General features: G+C 26.2%; 1 protein-coding gene across 2 annotated transcripts in view; it reads right to left on the bottom strand.

Annotated features, from left to right (window-relative positions):
• The window catches only part of LOC145830107 (DNA ligase 1-like), a 51,983-nt gene extending 28,139 nt beyond the window's left edge, over positions 1-23,844 (bottom strand). Inside the window, exons 1-10 of one of the 2 annotated variants that reach the window (XM_082937996.1) lie at positions 23,666-23,844; positions 20,194-20,560; positions 17,876-17,942; positions 17,722-17,789; positions 7,963-8,048; positions 6,325-6,400; positions 6,090-6,193; positions 5,968-6,019; positions 883-935; positions 706-816 (exon numbers count right to left, since the gene is read on the bottom strand). In XM_082937996.1, the coding sequence (XP_082794122.1) occupies positions 706-816; positions 883-935; positions 5,968-6,019; positions 6,090-6,193; positions 6,325-6,400; positions 7,963-8,048; positions 17,722-17,789; positions 17,876-17,942; positions 20,194-20,560; positions 23,666-23,685 (1,004 nt within the window). In that variant the 5' untranslated portion in view covers positions 23,686-23,844. Of the gene's footprint in view, positions 1-705; positions 817-882; positions 936-5,967; positions 6,020-6,089; positions 6,194-6,324; positions 6,401-7,962; positions 8,049-17,721; positions 17,811-17,875; positions 17,943-20,193; positions 20,561-23,665 lie in introns of both variants that reach the window. The other variant, XM_082937995.1, reaches the window with a different exon arrangement.
• Positions 23,845-25,032: the final 1,188 nt, after the last annotated feature.

The raw sequence follows: 25,032 nt of genomic DNA on the forward strand, positions 1-25,032 counted from the left end.
AAATAAACTGTAGTACTAAATAGGGTAATTGTTAAACATGTTAATAGAAAAATTTTGTAGGTTTTATTAAAGTATTTTTTTTAATTTTTACCAGATGAGGGCATTGAAAATTAAGTAATTTTGTAAATTTCTAGGAAAATTTTGCAATTTTGGTCTGACTTTAAAGGATTTTTAATCAATTTTTTACCGTTGGAAGGCTTTGGAAAGTAAGGAACTTTGTAAATTTGAACAGACAAAAGCTGACTTTTTTTTCAAATTTTGTCCAATTTCCTAACTTTTTCAGAAACCCATTTTTTCCTGACTTTTGTCATTCTTTTAGTTTTTCCTGACCTTGTGGCAGCCCTAAGGTTTTCTAGCTATTTTTGATCAAAACTCTAGGGTTTTTTCCAAATTTTTTCAATATCCAAGTTTTTGAGGTTTTTTACCTTAATTGCGAAATTTCAGGTTTTTCAACAATTCCGGGTTTTTCGGCAAGCCTGTAAAATATTATCGTTGCGATAACAAAAAGAATGATTCTAAAAAAACTTTGTTAAAGTTTATAAATCCTAAAATATACATTTATTTTACTAATAATATTAGAAAAAAAATTCAAGTTTTTGAAGATATAATTTTCCTAAATTTTCAAATTCCAGGTTTCCAGGTTTTATGGCAATACTAACTTTATGTTCAATAAATTACAAAATTATTTACATTTCTAAAACTTACTCATCTTCTTTACTCCAACAAGCATGTTCGATTGGGTCATAGTTTGTTTTGCTGGGATCATAAACACTATTCTTACTTTTTGTTTCAGATTTAACTCCAAAAAAACTTCCACTAAAATAAAACAAAAATGTAAACAAATTTTTAATTCAAAACAAAAACAAAATACTTAAAACTAACGCAGAGAATTTTATTTCATTTTGTACTTTGTTCTTAGCATCTGAAGCAGTATCCTTCAAAAATATTCAACAATTATAAAACTTATTTATCAACTTATACTTAATATCAGTGGCATTTTTTTAGAGCAGGGTTTCCCAAACTCATTTTCTAAATCGCCCCCTTTTCAGAAATTCGGAAAATAATCGCCCCCCACGATTTTACAAAGTAGTTTTTCTCTTGAGTAGAAACTTTTGAGCCGAAAAAGTTGTGTTCGAAATGTAATTTAGTCTGGTACTTCTTATGCATGCACTTTTGAGCTGTGTTCAAAGTAGTTTACAGGGCTTGAGAAAATAAGTTACATTTGTTTTCTTATAAGCCCAGTTTAGTGTATTAAAATATTTAATTATTAAAAAGCCTTGTGTAACCTGTAATTAATCCTGTTTAGATATGAACTGTTTTGAAACTAATGAAACTTTTAGGGTAGTGGTGGACAACTTTTGTAGTCAGCAATTCATATTTACTAAAAAATCTTTTCTAGTTTCAACTCGTTTAAAAAATGTAATTGCGGGCTGCATAACTTAAAAAAATAACATATAAGAAAATTGAAAAACTCGAGCGAAATTGTAATAAAATGATTTAGTATTATTGTGATCTAGGAAATACTATTGTGAACTGAAAACCAAATTGAAAGTGTATTTCAAAATATTTAGTATCAAAAAAATAAATTTTGTTTCTTTTGCACAAGTAGCTTCCAAGTTACTTAGCATGTCGATATTTGACTGGATCTTAACCGTACGTTAACCATCTGAAATCTTAATTTAAACCTGACATTATAATAATCTCTCAAATAACGAATTTCGGACATTTAGAAGTTAATACTAAGTAACTTGTTTAAACCGCACAAAGTACTAAAATTATTTTATAAATAGGCATATTCTAAAATTACTATACCAGAGATTAAGAAACTATAAAAAAATGAACAGTTTATTTTACACATAATAAAATAAATAATAAAACATAATTTCTGATCTAGTTTAAGGAAGTTTGACCGACTGGTTGATTATCTCACATGAAAAGTGGTTTCATCAACAGCTTCAGATAATGTAGTAAAGTTATTAATTTCAATGCTAAGATATATTATAAGTAAGTTAGTTGTAAAGTTAAAAACTTAATTTTAAACTTTTTAAACTACATGTTCTGTAATAGAATACCATTAAACAGTATTTGACTTGGAATAACCTTTAGAAAACTAAACCTTAGTTTTAACATTTTCTTTTTTTTTTAGTTTAAATTCAAAAAAAATCAAAAGTTTCACAGTTAATTCTGTGAACAGAGAGCAATCGATTAAAAAATTCTTTTAATTAGCTTAAAATTTTGTTTTGTAACTGCAGCAGTCTTTTAATGGCATATTTAATACTGTTTAAATTTATTTTTTCTCTAGTCATTAGCCTATAATAATTTACCAGAAGAAAATAGTGAAAAACGAAAAGCTAGTGTTTAACTAACAAAATAAACAACACATTCTAATTGCTAATATATTAAAAATTAAGATAAAACAAAAAACATTTGTATTAATAGTTTAAAATTCTTTAATGTATAGGTTTTTTTAACAATAACAAATCAAGTTTGAGTTGAAGAATCTTTTAAATGAAAAATTTGAAGTAATTTCAAATAGAGACCTTAAATCTATACTCTTTTAAAACCAAAAAAAAACTTAAAATAAAAACTTAAATGGTTATCAAGATTTATTTATTTATACAGATTAAACAAGTAATAACAAAAATAATTCAAATAAATTTCTTTCAAACAAACACTTTAATCACTATGCTATAAAAACTTTCAATGTAATGTAATACGAAATATAAACTACGAAAATAACCAGGTCAAAATAAAATTAATAACAGATTTAAAACATAAATGATTTAATAAATACAGTAGACTTCCGCTTGAGTTGGCACTTTGAAGGAAATAAAAAAGTGCAAACTCAAAAATTATTACCTTTTTTTACAAAATGATAAACTTGAATATGTTATATGCAATAACGTTATGCATAAACATTAAATCAATTAAAACATAAAACAAACATTCATTAAAAAAGTAGATCTATATAAGATATTAAATATTATGATTTTTTTGTTTTATTAATACTTAGTTAGTAATAGGCTTTATTTAAGTTAAATTTTAGAAAACATGAATTTGCAATTTTTTGGGTGAAAAGAGCGAACTCAAGAGGAAGTCTACCGTAATTAATATCTATTAGGCATTATGCAAACCTGTTGTAGAATAAATAACTTAATAAAATTTTATTATAAAAAGACTATTTAAATACAATACAAACCAGGTTAAATAAAAAGTATTTTAAAAGATTAAATAAAACAAAAAAATTTCATAAAATAATATCTGCTACTGAAGTCTAATATAATGTGTAGGATGAGGTTCATGACTGCTTGCAAGTTTTTCTAATCTGATTCTTAATCAGTAAAAAAAAGCCTTTTTTACAAATATCTAGATTAGATCTTTTGCTCAAGATGTTGATAACTGATCTGAAAGCTTTCTCAACAACATAGCTAGAAGGAAAAACTATAAACAATAATTTATATTACTCTCAAATGATTGGATACTTTTGCCTTAGTTTTTGTTGAGTCCAAAAGCTTTCATTTCGTTCTTTTGAAAAATTCACTTTTAGTTCAAGGTCAGTCACTTTTCAAAATACAATTGGAAATATCATGAGGTGATATAACTATCACCTCATGATATTTCCAATTGTTTTTTGAAAAGTCACAAGTTAGACTAAGAAATAAAACTATACAGGGTTGCCAATTTACCTAGAAACTTAATAATATATAACATAGATTTTTATGAACAATTTATGATCCCAAATAACATATATGTCAGGTTATAAAATGGTGAGAGGGATTCCGATCGTCTATGATCTATGTAATTGTTAAATAAGAAAATATATGAATGAAAATATGTAATTTACTTTAAAGTAGGAGTCATAAGTACTTGATTTTTTTTCTCTATATTTTACATAAATAAAATAAACTTGTTTTGTTTAATTTTACTTCAGGGTCAAATATTTACTAGCAAGCTAAAATTAGTAAATTAGCAATTTAAAAATTAAAAATTTTATGACAGCCCAAAATTTCATAATCGCCCCCTTACAAGTTATCGCCCACCCTTTCGCCCCCTTACTAATTATCGCCCCCCGACTTACTAAAATCGCCCCCAGGGGGGCGATATCGCCCACTTTGGGAAACCCTGTGTTAGAGGGTACAGAATATTTACAAGTATTTTAAATCACCTAAACTTTATAATTTTTATAACTATTTTGCAAGATATAACTACTAAAATTACAACAAAGCTTATATACAAAATACTTGATTTGAAAAATAGTTTTAACAGTTTTATAACACAATAACAATTTTTTTTGGTGAAGCATCAGCTATAATGTTTCACCCCACACGACGCCCTTGCTTAATATTGACATTTTTTTTATACGTAGTACATGTTTGAAGTAAATAAATTAACTTTCTGACTAACTAAACACGAAATAATCATAAATATTGAAAATTATAGAGAAAAATTTGGCTATTATCAAAAGATTCTAAATTACCAAAACAAATATTTCACCAGAACGCTTACAAAATAGAGTTTAAAAAATAAAATGTTTTGCAAAAGGCAATTAAAATTTGAAAAAGACCAGTAGGCAGTAGTGAGAAGTGAAGTTTAATTTAAAAAAAGTATTAATTACCACTAATAAAAATAGTTAATAAACTTTAGTAATTAGACTTGATACTAATTTTATCTAATTTTACAACATTGTCAATCTAAATAAGGTTGTATATTTTAAACTAGGCACGTGTATAAGCTTTAATGCATAGAAAATTTTTTGCTGTGAATATTAAATAAACACTTAAAGAAATTAAAGTAGTATATATTAAATTAGTTTGGTTTGAATTATTTTTAACAAACTAATTTATTTTAAAATCTTGAGTAATATTTTTTTATAACTTAGTTTGGTTTAAAAAGTTTAAGTTTATAATATTCTTATTAAAGATGAATTTTGTATTTTGAGAAATTAAAGCTTTTAATAAACACAAAGGTATGTTATTAATTTTCAAAGCTTATCAGCTACAGTACATAATAAGAGTAGATCTTTTAGCATCTTTTTGATGCAAGGCATGTAAGTAAATAGTCATAAAATATTAACGAAGTATAGACAGGGTTCGCACTAAATTAAAAAAAATATAGGGAAGTCCATAAAATATAGCAAATTTATAGAGAAATTATGAAAAAGAAAAGAATTTTAAACTTTACGAACATTTTTTAAGGTACATCAAGTAAAATATGTCATTAATCATTTATAGGCACATATCAATATGAAATTTACGAGGAAAGTTTGAGGGTTTTTGAGCTCTAATTTTAGTTTAATAAACAAATTTTAGATTAATTTTATTTTATGTGAATGAAGGAAAAATATCTACTAGGTGGCGCCATGGAGTCAGTTTTGTACTGAGATTGAAAAGATTAACAATAAAATTTAAATTTAATTTTCTGGCTGCTTTTCACCATCTGGTGTCACTGTTTTGGCTTTCAAATTTTAATCATTAAGCAAAAAAACGTAATTTCTAGGAATTTAATCATATTTTTTGATTATTTTTAGGGATTAATTGGGAATTGAAAACACTGTATACAGGGTTGCCACTCGTTTTTTCAAAAAATTTTCCAGGTTTTCCAATTTTTTTCCAGGTTTTTAAAAGTACACATTTTTGGGTCTATTTTTAGTTTAAAGTTAAGTTTAAGGTAAAAATAACTGTGTTAAAATGTATAAAAACATTAAAAAGATACTTTAAAGCTACTTTAAATATGTATTTTGATTAAAAATTTTTTTTATAAAGACAATTTTTTTTTTATATGATAGATTTTTTGAGTCAAATCGAAATTTTACTACTGAATATGTAAAAATTGTTAAAATTCCAGGTTTTTTCAGGTTTTTTTTGCCTAAATTGTCAAATTTAAGGTTTTTCCAGGATACCAGGTAAAGTGGCAACCCTGTGTATAGATTAAGTTATCTAGGATTAAAAATTCTAAAAATATGCTAACCTCCATTTCAGTAGTTTCTTTTTTTGTTTCTGTAACTGACTGATTTTTTGGTCTAAAAAGTTATTTATAACTGTCTTTACAGATAATTCTTTTGTTTAACTTTAAAAACAAAAAATACTAACAGTAAACTTTTTCCACACCTATTTTGATTGTCCTTAAATGCAGCTTCATCAATACATAAATTTTCTTTAATTTTCATTTTATCTTTTTTTCTTGTTTGGCTTTCCTATTTAAATGGTTTTCACTACCTTATTAAATATTTAGCTGCTAAAATATAGTAGTAATAAATACAAGTGAACTTTTAAGTTTGTAATTTTTTTTAATTTATCTATTACATAAAAATATTATACAACAAACTTTTGTACTGAGCTGCTCCTTTTCCGTTGTATTATACAAACTATATGAAGGTTTTTCTTTTTCTCTAGTAGAAGACCTATGTAAATAGTTTGAACTTTGTAATATACTGTTTAGTTTTAATTAAAAATTGCATACAAGTTTATGGTAACAAATTATTAACTTTTTTATTAATCATTTATTTATTAATGTTTGTAAAACAATTCGTGACAATAAAAATTCATAATCTAACCAATTCTTTTAAGAATTAAGTATTCTTTTATGTTTTAGTCTTTCATGAAATTTCTTAAATTTGATAATCAAGTAACTAAAATTACTTTTAAGTAACATTTAATGTTTTAAGTTAATCGTTTGTTAATAACAAACAATTTCGCTGGAATATATAATAAAAACAAATTTACACAGTACTCTTTTTATTTACTGAGTGGCCACTGGTTTTTGGCAACTTTTCTCCAGGTTTTCTGATTATTTTTCAGGTTTTGAAAGTACTCGTTTTGGGTCTATTTTAGTTTAAAATTAAACTTAAGGTAAAAAACTGTTATAATAGTAAAACAACATTGAAAAAAAAATTAAATCTACATTTCAATAATGATTAAATTAGCTAAAAATTTAAATAAATTAGCTAAAATATTTTTTTTATTAAAAAAAATTGATATTGACAATTTTTTTGTCTAATGATAGTTTTTTTGTGCCATATTAAAATTTCACTACTTAATATGTAGAAATTGTTTGAAATTCCATGATTTTCAAGGTTTTTGTTCAAAATTCAGGTTTTTTTTTTCAAATTTCTCAAGCTCCAGCTTTTTCAAGAATTTTTTAGCTTAAGTTGTCAAACTCCAGGAATCCAGGTTTAGTGGCGACCCTGTATTTAACTAAGATACGTTTTTGTGTGTCAAGCGACTTATAACGCTTCAACAAACTTCTGTAAAAATTAATACTGTAAGGAAAAAAAGAAGATAAAGCATGTGAATATCTGTTTACTAATGATAAGTCATAATCATAGATTATTGGTAAATATGAAGTACAATATATGTTATTAAATCCGACTGTTATAAATTGTTAAAAAGGATTGAATCAACAAACTACATTAATGAATTTTAGAAAAACTAATCAATAATTTTAATTTAAAATACTACGAAAAGCTGTATACTTTAATTATATTATAGCTTTAGATATCTTAAACTTCAATTAAATGATTATTATATAGCATTTCGTAGTAACTTAATTTAAATTTATTATTTATTTGCTTTTTAAATTATTATTTTATTTTTTATAGCAGTTGGGTTAAATAACCTATACTGTACCTTATATTAATTATCAATCTAGAATTATGATTTATCTTTAGTAAACATACACTTTCACATACTTGATCTTCTATTCTTTTCATACACTGTCTATTTTTTACAGAACTCCGTTGAAGCTAGCTTAAAACCAGAAACATATGTTAGCTAGACAAATAAAGAGTACTGTGAAAATTTGTTTATTTTCAAATTACTTTTATTAATTCCTCATAAGAAAAACTCTAAATTTCATATTTCTAGATTTGTAAACAAATTTATTAGGATTTTTATGAAAAATTTGTTTTAGCAAACTTCGTTTGTGTTTATTAGTTTTTAAGATTATTTTAATAAAATTGCTCACAAAGATGTTTTTAAATTTTTCTCTAATCCATTTTTCTTTTTATTCACACCACCTGAACTAGAAGATTCATCAGTTTTCTTTGTATTCTATAATAACTTTTACTTTTAAACTAACAATTCAAATTTACTTTATAAAGTGCAAAGACTTTTACAACATTAATTTGCATTTACAACAAACGAAGCAGTCAGTTTCGATGAACAGCATTTCCTCTGGCATATAAGCCATTTTTTATTCAGTATTCTAATTACTTATCTCTATTATTTCTGAACTATGAAAAAAAAAAACAAATAAAAACACGTAAACAGGTTTTGTTTGCAAAACTTTTATATTCTAGACTGACATTTTCCCTTGTTGGTCTGCGCACAGATGGGTTTATAACTAGATAAGAGGTCAACAAACTGCAGCCCTCAAAGCCAAAATATAAAAGACCGTGTTGGTAGTTTGTTGGTAGTGGTTTGTTTCTCGACGTTTTTTTGCTAGATGTAATCGTACTTGGTTTTCCTTAAAACTTGTTGAACCAAATGAATGAATCAAGAGACTGAAAACTAAGTCAAAAAACCAAATCGAATGACTACTTCGATACCTGAATCGGATGACGGCCTGGATCTAATGACCAAAACAAATGACTAAAATCGAATGACTGTCTCAATCCAATGGTAAGCTCAAATGACTAAATCAAACGACTTAATCCAATGATAACTTCAAATGACCGTCTTCGTCCAGTGACTATCTCAAGTGACTACGCCTTTCTCGCGGCGCTTGGTTTTATGCGGTTGGTTACGCAAAAAAAAAAGACTCCTCTCTTCTCTCGGAAAGCAGGCGCAATGCTTACATATGTACAAAATTAGTCCAAATTACACCAACAACACTTATACACAATAAAAACATTAGGGCCATAGGGGGGACAAGCCATGTTTTTTTACAAAAGTATCTTATTTTATAGTATTTTTTTTAAGCTTTAAGATGCTTTTTATGGTTTTAAAACATTCAAATTATTTTTTGAGATATGACCAGTCAAAGTCGGCCGCATAATAGGTTCCCTATGGAAAGAGAAAACTAAAACAGCGAAAAAAGACCATTTCATTTAAAATCTATCTTCTCCTACATTTTTCAAGCAATCTTCTTCAAACTTTCACAGTCTAATCTTTATACAATAACAAAAAACGTCACTTGTGAATTTAAAAGATTTAAGTAATTTTTTTTTTTAAACACTATTTTTCTTAATTTTTGTCATAAAATTTTTATTCGATTAAATTATCAAAATTCATAAGTAACGTTTTTTCTTATAATGTAAGGAAAATTTCCTGAAAATTTGAAGAAGATTTCTTGAAAAATGAAGGAGGAGATAGATTCTTAGTGAATTTTAAAATTTTCGATAAAATTGAATCCGAAAATTTTTCCATCCATACATTTGTATCAGAAACTTTTTACAAAAAACGAAATATCTTAAAAGTTAAATGATATTTTTGAATTCTATAAAAACTGGCTTATAGTTTGTAATTAAAGCTTTCATATAAAAGCCAATGTTAAATTTTGTAAAAAAAAACTTGTTTTACCCCATTCTATGGCCTTAACCGCCAACACATAACGAAAATGGCCGAAAACTAACATACAATCAATAAAAAGGGACAAATTTGTTACACCAAGTAATTTATCAATATTTTTTATAACTTTTTTTATCACACTTTTGGTTTAAATAACAATTTTGTATTGATTTTTTCGGTTATTTTACAAAAACGGCGGCCCATAAAAACTTTTTTCTACATAATGCTGTCCTCCAGAACTTTTTCTAATAAATATGTCCAGCAACTTCTAAAAAGCTGCCGACCACTGAACTAGATGAACGGAGTAGCCAATTAGTTCAGTTTTAATTACACTGTCTGTTTATCATAGGACTGATAGTACATATTTTTTATCATTTTCAATTTCAAAATTTCAACAGATATGGCCCTTTAAAAATATCATAAGAGTTTTAGATGTTAGTAATTAAATTTTTATGTAGTTCGCTAATAAAAATTCTAAAGAAACAAGTCTGTTGGAATATGAAATAATAATAAAAATTTTCACAGTACTTGCTTTAATTACTGACGCTCATTTTTCTTTGTTAAACAATCAACACATTTCAGCAGAGTTCTGAAAAATCCAAGTATGATATGTAGTCACTTTTCTAATAAGTTTCCATAACAAATGCATAGACCTTATATCATCCTAATTTTTCTTGAAAATTCAAAAATTAACTAAAAATATATGTACTTCTTCATTTTTTGATTTAATGAACTAAAATTCTAAGCTATAAATTTTCAATAGTTTAAATAATGTTAAGTTGAGATTTTAATTTTTTTGTAATTAAAACTTTTTAATTAGTAAAACATAATAAAATTGGTTTCTTTAATTTTTTTTTTTTCAAATTATTATTTTGTTTATTCAAAAGATTTAAGGCAATAGCAATGGACTTATTATTAAAACTTTATGAAGATAGGTTAAAAATTTAGGATGAAGACAATTCTTTTAATGAAATACTCATGTATTGCTTTTTAGTTTGAGCCTTCATTAAAGATACACTCACCGACTTCAATTTCTCATTACTCAAAAAAAACATTATCGAACTTGGTTAAAAGGAAAAAATTGTCTAATAGCTGAGATAGAAATCAACAAAGCAAGACGAACTTATTAAAAACAATGTGGATACTCCCTATGACATAAACAAGTAAACATATGTCTTACCAGATGTTGAGTTTTTTGAATCAGTGCTTCCTCCAAGCCGATATAAGAGAGCACAATTCATAAAACTCAACATCTGGTAAGACGGATGCAGTGGAAAGCAAAGTTCTTAAAAGAAACAGACCAAGTGGTGGCAGAAAAACACGAAACATACGGGTTCAAAACAACGCGCACACCTAAGAATCCAACTTCTAAAGGCTTTTGAAGAAGATCTAATCAAAATGGTGCAAAAAGTGGAGTTCAGAATAACTAGAAGACGTTTCCAAAATGAACTGTTCAAAAATTGTTTAGGACATAAGTACAAAAATTTGATTGTACCTTTGGATAAAATTTTTACAAAATTTTAGTAAGTTGCTATAAGAAATTATTAAACCTCAAAGTTACTAAAGATTACGAAAAATGTACTGATAAAACTTTGAAATATGTTGATTTAGAGGCTGAAAATTTAACTAGTAATTTAAAAATACATAATAGAATTAAAACACTTCCGTTAAAAAACGCATTCACAACGGTCAAAGACCATAAAATAACTTCTTAACACGAACCAAGTGTAGATTAATCAACACTTCTAAGTCCGATATAGGTCACATAATTAAGGTTAAGGTTGACTAAATCAATAAGCTGTGCGTTTAAAATCTTAACTTATGCAGTGGACTGATACGGACCAAGTCTAAAATTGGTTCATTGGTTTAGAAAAACAAACGTATAGCTTTTTTAAGTTTGATGTAGTTAATTTTTATCCTTCTATCAGTATAGCGTTGGTAATAAAATCACTAAAATTCGCTGATAATTTTACTAGCGTACCTACTGAAGACTTAAGTCTAATAAAAAAACGCATGTAAATCAGTACTTTATGAACAAGGAAACCTGTGACGAAAAAAGAAATCAAATAACACCAACTCTCTTTTTGATGTAGCGCAGGGATTGTTTATGGGTGCGGAATTATGCGAAGAGTAGGAATTTTTTCTGGACGGGTTGAAAAATATTTTTGGTTTAGAAAGAGTTGGGTTGTACAGGGATGATGGTCTAGCTGTACTGCCTAATTCTTGTGGCTTTATAGTGAAAAGGCTAAAAAAACAAACGCATGTCTATGCGGTTACGAGTCACTGTTGAATCACCAATGATGACAACTGACTACCTGGATGTGAAGCTCAACTTGTATGATCTCTCCTATATGCCTTACAAAAAGCAAATCAGAAAAATTATATATATTAATAATTTTTCTATCCACACAAAAATGTTATAAAACAAATACCAAATATGATTAACCAATGTTTAAATAAAAAATCAAATAAAAAAGGAAAAAAATTTAAAGACAAAACACGATTACAAAATTAATAATGAAAAATTGAGGTTACAATGATAAACTTAATTTTGAAACAACGGAGCAAAAAATTTAAACGAACAATAAAAATAGAAGAAAACAAATATATTTTGGTAAAACCCCCATTCAGTAGTTCAGTTAAAGTAAATATCGGCAGATATTATAAATCTAGTAAAATAAAATTCAACAAAAATAGTCCACTAACAAAAATCTTTAACAGACATGATATGCGAATTAGTTATTCATGCACGGTAAACTTGGGGAAATTAATTAAGATACATAACCAAAATTTGTTAAATAAAAATAATTTAATTCAGGATTAACGTAATTGCGCTGGTGGCTGCAATTGTAATTTTGAAAGGGGGCGATTGCCATTCGAAGAAAATTATTTACAAGGCAACAGTTAACTCTGACCTTGAAAAGAAGTTGTACATCGGCTTATGATCGACTCAGTTCAGATTCCGATATGCTAATCATAAAAAATATTTTAAATGTGATGTATATAAAAATTAGACTGAGCTTTCAAAGTATGTTTGCGACCTAAAGCTCAAAAATATTGATTTTAGAATAACTTGGAAGGTGATAAAAAGAGCACAGCCTATAGTAGATGATAAGAACCCTTTTTGTAGGCTGTGCTTAAAAGAATCAACGGCCGTTGTGTACGCGTTGAAAAATGAGGGTTGCTTAAATGGAAGGAGTGGATTCATATCGTCTTGTCGACATACTAAAAAGCTCCTCTTGAAATATAATAATTTTTGAGGTAGTTCATAGTCACTTAATTTTAGTTTTGTAAATTTTAGTTGTTTGTTTAGATTAAGGATTAATTTTTGCACTGAATATTTGTACTGTACAATATTTAATAACTACGTAATAGTAATTATTTTTTTGTTTAACTTTTGTATCATTGTTAAGCAAAGAGCTATTCGTATTAAACCTAGCTGAAGATTAAAAAAAAATATTGTTTTTATATAACGTATGTTTTGATTTTGCTTAATCGAATATTTTTATTAAATTATTTATAAGCCATTCAATGGGCTCAGTGGAAAGTGATTAAGTTTTTAGAATCATATTATTTACATACATATATATGTTAAGAAAAACATTATTTATTTATAATATTTAAATTGAACTAAGATAAAACACATTTCCATAATAAGCTCTAACTATTCCTTAGACATTTTATGCTGAGGTATTCTAATAAAACACTATTTAGATTTTTTTTTTATTGAATAATTCCTGTAAAAAAAAAAAAAGCAAAATCTTTAGAAAGCTCAACTTATGAGAAAACATTACTTAAAAAACAGTTAACAACAGAAAACAACAGTTAAAGAATGTTAACGTTTCCTAATACTAAACTATTTATCTATTTTATTTTTATTCAGATCATAGTTTTCTAAAGTAAGCAATAACTAGTAAGGAGGAAAATAAGTAACTATGCAAAAAACTAGTAAAGGGGGGAAATATTTAACAAAGGGGTTAGGGCCACTTCTTTTTTCAAATTCCTTCAAAGGGGCGATTTAGAAAGTGAATTTATGAAACCTTTATTTAGATAGAAAAATTCAACTAAAGTAGTTTTAGCTATACTAATACTTAAATTATTCAAGTATTGCTTTTATTTAGAAAAACATTTATTGTCTCCAATTAAGCACAATTTTGATCCACTGTGGGGTACAAAAACCAAATGCTTAGTTAAAAAAATAAAACAATAACTTATATTTAAAAATAAAAAACATATTAATTCTCAAATTTTTTTAGAAAGTCAAAAATTTTCAAGCATCTGCAGAGATAGTTCAAGAAATTTTACCTAATTGTTTTAATTTTATCAAAATTTATTTTTAATGTTAGGAAGCTTTGATACGTACTTGTCTCACCATCATGAAATATACCATCAGCAAATGTAGGTTTAGTTAAGTTTGGACATAGTTGTGTTGTTTAAAAAAAGACTGAAAAAAAAAGAAATGAACAACAAATTAAAAACCAAAGCATAAAAAGAAATGAGAACCAAAATGTTTTTTTATTTTTATTAGATCCATCACTGTTTTTGAAATGTTTAAATTGTTGTGGAAGTTGACACCAACATTTTTTACACAGAACAAAAACGGCAGATTGTGGCTTATAGCGGAATCTTGATACGATATTACAAAGCTAAAATGATTAATTAAAAAGAAATTCCCAAATAAAAAATCTTTACAAAAATCAAAATATATTGATTTCCTAATTTATTTTAAAAGCTTAATTTTTTTAAGTATTTTACTCACAAACCCTGACATTTAGCTAATATTACGCTAACTTTAATAAAATTAAGGTTAAATAAACCAAATTTTTATTTAGAAAAAAATTACAATTTTTAGATGAATCTCAAATGACAAATAATTACCTATTTTTTAAGAATTTGAAATTGCAAAAACTATTGACATCTTGCTAATATTGTAAAAAATTATTTAGCCAGACACATACAAATCTTGAAACATGCTTTAACACTAACAAATCATTAAGGGCATAGGGGAGTCCACCTTGATTCTTACAAGTAGATCTTATTTCATAGATTTTTATCTGAGCTATCAGACATTTTTAACCGCTTGAAAAAATTCTACGTATTTTTTAAGATATGAGTGATCAAAGTCGGTGACCTCAATATGTTCATAATGGAAGGCGCAAACTAAAAATGCGAAAAAAGACCATTTCACTAAAAATCTATCTCCTCCTTCATTTTCTAAGCAATCTTCTTCAAATTTTCACAGAAAGTGTATTACTAAATTTTAAAGAGATTAAATGCAGGATTTTTAATTTTGAAAAATAAAATTTTTATTAAAAAAAAACAACTATTTTTTTGATTTTTATCTAAACTTTTAGTTTTTAATATTTTCAAAATTCATGGTTGCCACTGATCAAGCTGAGAAAAATTTCCTGACTTTTCCTGACGTTTTACCAAAATTTTCCTGACTTTTCTAAATCAAACTCTTAAATTTAACTTATTCTAAAATACATAATCTAACACTTGAAACTATATAAAGCTTTCAATCTAATTTTAATACAGGTTAAAAACAACAGTTTTTTGCTGAATTCTATCATCAAACTTCCATTACATCACTTAAACCATCTGTGTATGATTGATGTTTGTAATAAACAGCTCTATCAGCAAAATACTTGTATTAATAACTTATAAACACAGCTTGTCTGAAAAAAGACACAGTCTTTTAGCATTTCCTAGCATAAATGTATCTAGATAAACAAACGACATATAAGGAACTTTAATAATTAATGAATTAATAAGAAACTTTCACAACTCAAGCCTTAAAACAATAACGAACTTTTACAGTTAAAACATTATAAAACAATAAAGAACTTAATCAAATACTGTTTTTTTTAATGTATGTACTAAAGTTTTTCTTCCCCGTTTTTTTTATTAGCACTTCAACCTCTCCATCTAATGAAGATATGGTTTCCTTTATCTGGTCTGCATTCCGCTTCATTTTCTTGGCATTTAAAATCATTTGCCTCATTTTATTTAAATCGTTCTCATCTGCTGCCCCTACACTTGTTGAAGACAATCTTTTCTCTAAATCAAGCCACAACTTGTGTACTTCATTTCTTTTCTTTTGGCACTCATTTTTTTTTACCTCCAATTTTGCTGCCTCTGATTCCTCCTCATCCTCCATCTCTTCCTACCTTTGTTCTTTAAAAATGCTTGATATCTGATTTTAAACAATCCATATTAAAAGTATACTTAAACGAATTTTAATTATAAAATATTACTCTAACACTAAAACGTAACACTCTAAAAAATACAACATACCTTGATCTTGTGGTGGCTACCAACATCTGCATATCTTTCGAGACGTTTACTTGATATGGTTCTAGTTTGTAAGCATACATGTAATCTTTAATTCTTCTTCTGGATTTAATACTTTCTTCTTTCATATTATCTTCAAGCAGAGCTTTGTTAATACTAAACCCTCGTTCCACCTCCGCCTGTCCATTTTGCAAAACAAACAATGAATGCAACAGTTTTCCGAGAGAAGATTTGGTACAAACTCCCAATGTTTCAAAATAAAACTGGTCCAAACGATCTTGACTTTGCTTGAAGCTTTTAAACTTTAATACATTCATTGGGCAATTTATCAAAGTTCTAAATTCATCGATGCTCTCATCACCTTCAGTGTTGGAGCACATTTTTTGTTTCGTTAAGGATTGCAAAATATTGACAAAACGCTTAACCAGAACTGTGACTCCTAATTTGTCTAGGCTATGAGGATTTAGGCATGACATATTTTGAACAAATGTAGTTCTAATAGCCATTCTGCTCCGGAGACTTTCAACGGCTTTTATAACAAATACTCTACATTCTTTATCAAAATTTAAGATCTTTTGTTCCTCAACTAGGTCTTTTTTCCTCAAATTTAAAATCAAGTTGGTTGCTGCACAACCAAGATCAAGGACAGGTTTCAGGGAAGCTTGATCATTCAATTTAATCTTGAATAACTTGGGAAGGCTGAGGTTCGAAACTACCCCGTCATTTAGTGTAAATTTTATAACAAATAAATTTACTCTTATTTACTTTAAAAACTTAAGTTGTTCTACAAAAAATAAAAATAATAAGTAAACTAAATCTTGGCATATACCTCTCATATAACTTATTTTAAAAATTTCAACAACTTTAAAAAAATTATAAAGAGGTTAAGTATACACATAAACCTGTTACATAAATACTAAACTAACTGCTTAGTTATAAAGAACTCAATTATTTACTAAACAACTAAAAACATTTTGATTCTAAAATTATGCTAGATAAACTTTTGTGTATGTATCACAGTTTCACTATGGAAGTGTCCTTGCTACAGATCATCAATACTAAAGAGCTTACAAAATCTGCTTGTTCAAGTAGGGTACTTGTTCAATATGTTAATAGAAAATTTTTGCAGTTTTATAAAGGATATTTTACTAATTTTTACCAGATGAAGGCATTGGAAATAAAATTAAATATTTTTGTAAATTTCTAGGAAAATTTTGGAATTTTTTTCTGACTTTAAAGGACTTTTAATTAATTTTTACCATTTGAAGGCTTTGGAAAACAAGGAATTTTGTAAATTTAAACTGACAAAATCTGACTTTTTTTTAATTTTATCAAATTTCCTGACTTTTTTTCCAAACCCCCCATTTTTTCCTGACTTTTGACATTTCTTTAAATTTTTCCTGACTTTTCTTGATTTCCTGACTTTTCTTGACTGAGTGGCAACCCTGAAAATTCCAACATTAAAAGTCTTATAAATTACAAAAGGAACGTTTCCTGAAAGTTTGAGGTCTCTAGCTCAAAAAATGAAGTAGGAGACAGGGTTTTTAGTGATTTTTTAAATTTCCGAGAAAATTGAACCCAAAAAATTTGCGGTCCATACGTTTGTATCGGAAACTTTTTATAAAAACAACAATATCTCAAAAGTTTAATAAGATGTTTTAATTCTATAAAAACTGGCTTGTAGTTTGTACTTAAAGTTTTTATTTAAGATACAATGTTATTTTTAATAAAAAAATGTTGGACCTCCCCCCTATGCCCTTAAACTGCATTAATTGAAGATTTTTAAACAAAAAATTATTTTACAATTCAGACTTTTTTATCAAAATAAGTTGTTTTTATATATTGCTATTTTTTGGTAATTCTTAAGTAATATTTTTGTTTATAGAATTTCAAGTTTTTAAGTGAATAAAAAATTAGTAACCTTATTACTATCTTTTTTTGTCATGAGTTCATTTTTCATTTCATCAGCATTCCAATACCTTCTTACATCTTTAAAAAGTGGTTCAGGTACTAAACATAGACAATGAGTTTAAAAAGTTTAGTTTAATTATCATAATATATAAAATTAATCTAACCATGTTTGTACTTGCAAATTACATCTTTATAAGACTTTCCTATTTCATCTTCATTGCTTTCTGTTCTCTAAATTTAAACAAATTAAAATATTAATTTATTACAAATTAACAATAGCAAAACTATTTTAAACGCCTAAAAATTAAAAAGTCTCTAGTTGTCACTTTTTCGGACAAAAAACCATGATGAGTGATTAAAAACTAATTTTGGTTACATTAAGCTAACCTGAATTTATACAAAAAAAAAATTATGCAAAATTCAAAAATTATAAAAAGGTGCTATAAATTAAGGTTTAATATCTTTAAATGGTAAAATTATAATAAAAAGACCTAATAAAAAATAATTCTAAATATAATTAAGGGCATAGGGGTCTAGTATTTTTTTCAAAAATTACTTATTTGAAAAACTGGTGCTTATTTAAGTATATACTATAAGATACTTTTTTAAAAACATAAAAACTACAATTTACTTTTGAAATATAACCAGTTTATTTAAAAAAAGTTTTACATACCATATGCAATCAAAAATTTCCAAGGCCAATTTCAATTTTTTCAGAATTATTTAAAACATTTTTAAAAACTTATTTAAAAAATATTTTGCCAAAAAAGATTTCAAAATCAGTATAGCACCTTCATTTCATTATTTTGTACCTGTACTAAAAATAATGTAACAGAATAAAAGTAAAGTTTTTTCAAGCTGATAAAAAAACAATGATGTAATAATGGTAAACTATAAAAAAAATTAAATATATATTCAAAATTTGAACATGTATCAAACTTTCATAATGCCTTTTTGAAAAAGCTGTCTAAAGTTCATACCTTAACTACAGAAAAAGCTTAAGTAACCGACTTATCCTTTACAAAAATTTGTTGTGTCTAAAAATAATAAAAATTATTTTATGCACAAAAGAACTTTTCTTTACTACTACATTTATTAACACAGGGTTGCCACTCCTTTTTTCTAAATTTTTTCCACGTTTTCCGCATTTTTTCCAGGTTTTTAAAAGTACACATTTTTGGGTCTATTTTTAGTTTAAAGCAGGGTTGCCACTCTTTGGTTAAAAAAATCTTCCCTGAGTGACTAAAAACTTCCCTGAGTAACCTTATACTTTCCTGAGTTACTATAAGTTTTTTTCAAATCCTTAAAAATATTATTAATTATTAAAATATTACAATGTTAATTCTATAAATATCTAAGAACTAGTTGCAAGGCTTAAAAATTTCTAAATAAGCACTTGAAATAAAATTAAATTAACTGTTTTGAACAAAATTTTGAAATTGGATTAACTAAATCTCATTCTCGATCTAGGAAAAAAATTCCCTGGGATTTTTTTAAAAATCTTAAAATTTCCCTGAAATTTTTAGAAAAAAATCAAAACTGCCCTGAGTTTCTCTGAGCTTAAATAAAACAATCAAAATTCCCTGAGTTTCCCTAAATTCCCTGAGTGTGTGGCAACTCTGTTAAAGTTAAGTTTAAGGTAAGAAACTGTGTTAAATAGTACAAAAACATTGAAAAGATACTGTTAAGCTATTTAAAAAAAAAAGTTAATAAAAAAATACTTGATGATGACAAATTTTTTTATTTATATAATAGATTTTTTGAGACAAATTAAAATTTTACTCCTGAAAATGTGAAAATTGTTAAAATTCCAGGTTTTTTTAGTGATTTTCGAACAAAATTCCAGGTTTTTTTTATGTTTTTTTTCAAAATTTCTCAAATTCCAGGTTTTTCCTAGTTTGTTTTGCCTAAATTGTCAAATTCCAGGGTTTTTCAGGTTTCTAGGTAAAGTAGCAACTCTGTTAACAGGACAGGATGATCTATTTTAGTTACATTTTTTATTGAGTTGTGGATTGTATAATTGTTTAATTTACAATTTATTACACATTTGTAGTTATTAGCTGTGGCTTATCATTAAAAGCTTTAAAATTAGAAAATATTAGATAAAAGTTAAAGTAGATATTGAAAAAAACTATAAGGATAGGGTTAGAATGCACAAAGGGACACTTTTGCACAGTGCCAGTTTAGCACAGGTTTAGATTTTATTGTAATATCACTGTTACCAATTAGCCCTGTCCATTTTTATCTCTCGTACTTATATGTATATTTTTTTACTTCCACTGTTACCCCTAGCCCTTACTCTTGGTCAGTAGTTTTATTTTTTATTTTTTACTTTTGTGCAAAATCAATACTTGTGCAAAAGTGATTCTTTGAGCAAAATTGTCTTTGTGAAAAATTCAACCTTTTTAACAATTAACAACTACTAGCACAAATAATTTTAAACTAAGTTACATTAGGTTTTGTAAATATTGTTTTTACTTACAGGCTCTGGTTTTACCAATCTGTTCATGGGTTCATTAAGCGAGTCTTCAGATGATGTAGAGTCTAACTTTGTTCTTCTTTTCTTTTTTTTTACTTTTAAAGGTGAATCTTCATCAGAACTTTCTTTATCATTCACTGATTCTTTTTTTCTTTTTATAGGAGTATTTTTTTCTACTATATTAGTTATTGACTTTATAAAAGTGTTTTCATAAGCTTTATTACTTTTTGTTTTTGAGGATATTACTTTTTTATCAATTTTATCAGATACTTTTTCATTTGTTTTTTTTTTTTCTATTTTGGTGTCAGCTCTTGATTGTGATAAACTACCCTTCCTTTGAACTTTATCAACTTTGGTTCCAAAAAAACTCCTAAAGTTATTAATTCAATAGAATAGTTTCATATTTAGAAAATAAATATAATAGTAACAAAATAATTGAAAATATATAAAAAGTTAGTAGGATTATTAGGCTGCAGGTGGTGCCCTGACCTTAAAGAGTTTCTGTAAAATTAAGAACAAAATAACTATGTAAAAAGCAGCACAAAAAAAGACCTTCTTAGCTTTAACCAAAAATGAGCTAATGATTTTTAACAACTTTGTTTATTGGTTTTTTTTATATTTTTAACAAAATTATTTATTTTTATTATTTCAAATATTAATAATCTTAAACTTTATGAAATGATTAATAAAAGTTATAAATTCAATTGGTTTCTTACGGAAGAAGATAATTAAAAGAACAAAAAATTAAATGTTCTTCTCCCAAAAGATATTGGAAATCTTTTTTTGTTATTTAATTAATTTGAACTTCCTTGTGTGCAAGTGTATTTTATTTAGTTGAATGCCAAATTGAACGAAATGGCTCATAATAGACCTACTAAAATGTACCAAGCAATAATAGAATTACTAAACTCTAAATTAGTAAGTGCAAGTAAAATGATCAGCAGCAGCACAGTTATGAAACAAATTTAGACTTATTTTCAGTTATAGTATATTTTGTTAAGTATTTTTCTTGTGCAACATAATGTTTTATATGTGACTTCTTTCATAACTTATTCTATTTATAAACAAAAATTTAATTTTATAAATTCTTTTTATCTAAAGTTAACTAATCAATTTTCATTATAGTCTACTAAAAACTTATAATATATTTTATAGGGTTATCATTTCTTATTATTAGATAATGATGAGTTCTTTACAGAATACATCTGAGCCTTTGTATAAAAAGTCAACAAGTCCATTCATTTTAAGTATAACTGGTAGCAAACTGCCAACTAACTTGCAGTTCTGATTTGTTATTATTCAAATAGACAAAAACTAATAGCTGAAAAAAGGGAACAAAGAACAAATGTTATTCTAAGTTTCAAGTTGTTAAAATTATATGTAAAGAAGTGACAGTTCATTATGAAAAGTCTGACATTGCTCTTAAAAGTTGTCAGTGTTTAAATATTACTTGGAGAAGCTTCTAGATCATTACAAGTCAATAGTGAAAGGTAATAAAAGCAAAGGGTTAGACATAGAGGAAACTAAGCAGTTATGACCTAGAAGTACTGAAAAAATATGAAAAAAGATTAAAGAACCTTATCTATCGCAAGAAGAAAACTGACTTACTTTATCTTGAAAGCATGAAAACTGACTAAGTAGCTTTTATGTCTCTTTAGACAAAAAATACACTAGAAGAATGAAAAAACTTTAGCAATAAATAAGGAAGTAAATCTCAGACTCATCCTGCTCAGCTGTGATGACAATTTAATAAACTTCTGGTATTTTCCTTATTGATTTTTGCATTTTAGATTCGAATGTGCCATCAAAAGCTGAATTTCTAAAGCATCAATTGCATAAGTGTGTTGTGAAAAAAGGTGCATCACCATTTTACCTGCTGACATTCTTAAAAAGAGGATAGCTTAGTTGCTGCTAAAATAAGCTCAGGCTCAACTATCAACAACTGTATCTGTATTAATAGATAATGGTGAAAATATATTGTGTTTTAATTTCAGTTTTGCATTTATTCAAAAACAATTAACAAAATAACTTAATAAAATTTTTATACTTTTAGACCAAATTGGACTGCCTTAAAATACTTTCTGGTGCATAGGTATGACAAACTAATGAAGCATTAGACAATAATTCAAAGAAAAATTTTTGCATGTTTTTGTCTCAGAAAAAGAGTATATACTTCATTAAAAAAAAAAAAGTATTCTGGGCATAAGTGTTAATAGCTCTCATTTAAAAATATAAATGTGTAAACACCTTAACACTATGGTTGTTGACACTACAAGATGCAGTACAGGGCGCATCACAGGTACTTTTTTGTCACTTGAAAAGTGTCTATGTAAGTCAATATTTTGGCAAGCTTGTAGGCATAATTTACTCAAGCTGCTACTAGGTAAAGTTTGCTAGGCATAAAAAAATCAAAAAATAAGAGAGATTTAAGTCTTTAAAAGTTTTAAGAAGCATTGAAATTAAAATTGGAAGCACTATATTCAAAAACAGATATTACTTCTAAAGTTTTTTCTAAAATTTGTAAAATATCAGAAATTTGTCTCTTCCACTTAAGATTACAGTTATTAAAATGGACCTAATTTACATTGGCATTATGCCCCCTTGATTGGTATCACTATTCAATTGTCCAGGAGATGTTTCTAATTCTAAATGGATAAGAAAATTCATTTACACTCTTTTAACAGTTTTGCTAGTTTTAATCAATCTATTTCACTTTTTTCTCAAAAAAATATCAACGAATATTTGTTATTAATGTAATTTTTAAAGACAAAACTCTAAATAACTGTTAAAATATATTTGTAAAAAAATATTAATAAATTCTTTAAGTTATTGTAATCATAAAATTGACAACAAAGGTAAAAAATGTATTACGTAAAATCTTTACCATTAACCTTTTTTAAAATACTGATTTAAGATATTTTGAAATGACATTAGCTCAACTTTGATAATAGCTGAGAGACATTTTTTTTTTGTGATTTTTTTAAATATGATTTTCCACACTGAAGAAACTTTCATGTTTTGTCTACACTACTACTAAATTTAAATTTTTTACAAGGCACCAGATTAACCCTAATAAACTTTATAGATGCACCCCAGAGAACATTTAGGACTTAAAATTATCAAATAAAAATAAACCTTTGATTTATAAAAAAAAATATATAAATATACTTAGTAAAAAATTTAAAATTCTGTATACAACAAAAAAATTTAGATTAAAAAAAGACAAAAAAAGTATGAAAACTAAAATCTTAGAAAACTTGAAAAAGGTTAGAAGTATAATATTACATTAAACTTTAACTAATAAAAACAAAAATTTGTATTCTTTCAAAACAAAGATAGTTAACGGCTTGTTTATATTTATGTAATTATATAAAGTTGTAAAAATTATCTAATAGCTGTTTTATTTAATTTTTACATTAAAGATAATTCCATCAAATTAACTATAATTTCAATGAGTGAATGTGATAAAACTTACAAAATTGATTTCTGTGGCATGGTGTTATTCTTTGACAAATTTTTATTTATTCCATATACAGAAGAAGCTGTTGGTAAGAATTTACTTGAAGATACTAAGCAAATAGAGTTTTTGGACAATGATATAATATTTCTTTTTATTACTATATTTTGAATGAACTTATAAGTATTACAAGTACTCATTAATCTGTAATTTTTGAGTTAAAAAACTTTTATTTAATTTTACAAATATGAAACCACAATCTAGATTTCACATGTGTATACAAAAGGGTTTTATAAAAAAATTGACATTAAGTTTTTAACTAAAAAACTTTGAGAATATCTCAAAAACATCAAAAGCAAAATTTAAAATGATTTTAAAAAAATTTCACAGTTGCTAATTTTGATTTTCTGAAAACAACCCTCCATGTAAACTGTAAGGGACCCAAAAAATGTGACCTTGAGGTTTTTCGGTGAAACTTTTTCTACATGTGGCAATCATCACAAAAATACATTGTGCACAATTTAAGACTATTCAAAGAAAGTTTTAAAGAGGCATTTCTTGATTTTATGTAACTTTTTATCATTTTTGTAAAATTTCTGAAGTGAGTTTTTTCTCAGAAAATTATTTGTATGCTCTATTTAGTTATTATTACAGTTTTGTTACATTGTTATTTCACTGATTAAACATTTGCTGCCTCTGTTAACTTATTTAAGATTTATTGCAATGGTTATTACTAGTTTATTTTGCTACAGCATTGTAAACCACAATTTAAAAACTGATGAACATGGACACAAAGTGCTTCTATTTATTTGTTGCTGTTCTATTTTAATAACTCACAAACTTTTAAGCATTTGAACTGAAAAGACTAACACTTTGCCAATATTACCAAAAAAATGATTTTGCTTGACAATTATGAACCATAGTAATCAGTATTTTATGAAAATCAAACTTAAATGTTTACAGAAAAAACTATCAAAATTACCACTCATCATGAAAAAAAAGCCATCATGAGTGACCAAAATTAAGCTGAGTTAAATGTGCTTAATCTGAGTTTCAATTAAAATAGAAAAAATTCATGGTATGAGCAAAAACTAAAAAAACATCTATGTGAATCAAGCTTAAAAATCTATAAATACCTTAATCAGGTCTGCCATTCTTAGAAGCAAAAAAGGCAAGTTGAGTGACCTTGAGGGCTGTATTTGGCCTGTTAGCCAAAAGTTTGATAACCCTTCTTCTAGTATACAACAAAAAATCAAAAACTACTGTTTTATTCTTTTTGTTTTTATATTACGCAGTGTTTCTAAATATGTTTCTAAAAATCTATCTTCTCCTACATTTTTAGAGATAACTATCTCAAGTTTTTAGGAAATGTTTCTTACAGTATT

The sequence above is a fragment of the Thalia democratica genome, chromosome 2, assembly GCF_965202585.1.
Source record: "Thalia democratica chromosome 2, ktThaDemo2.hap1.1, whole genome shotgun sequence".
Classification (NCBI taxonomy): domain Eukaryota; kingdom Metazoa; phylum Chordata; class Thaliacea; order Salpida; family Salpidae; genus Thalia; species Thalia democratica.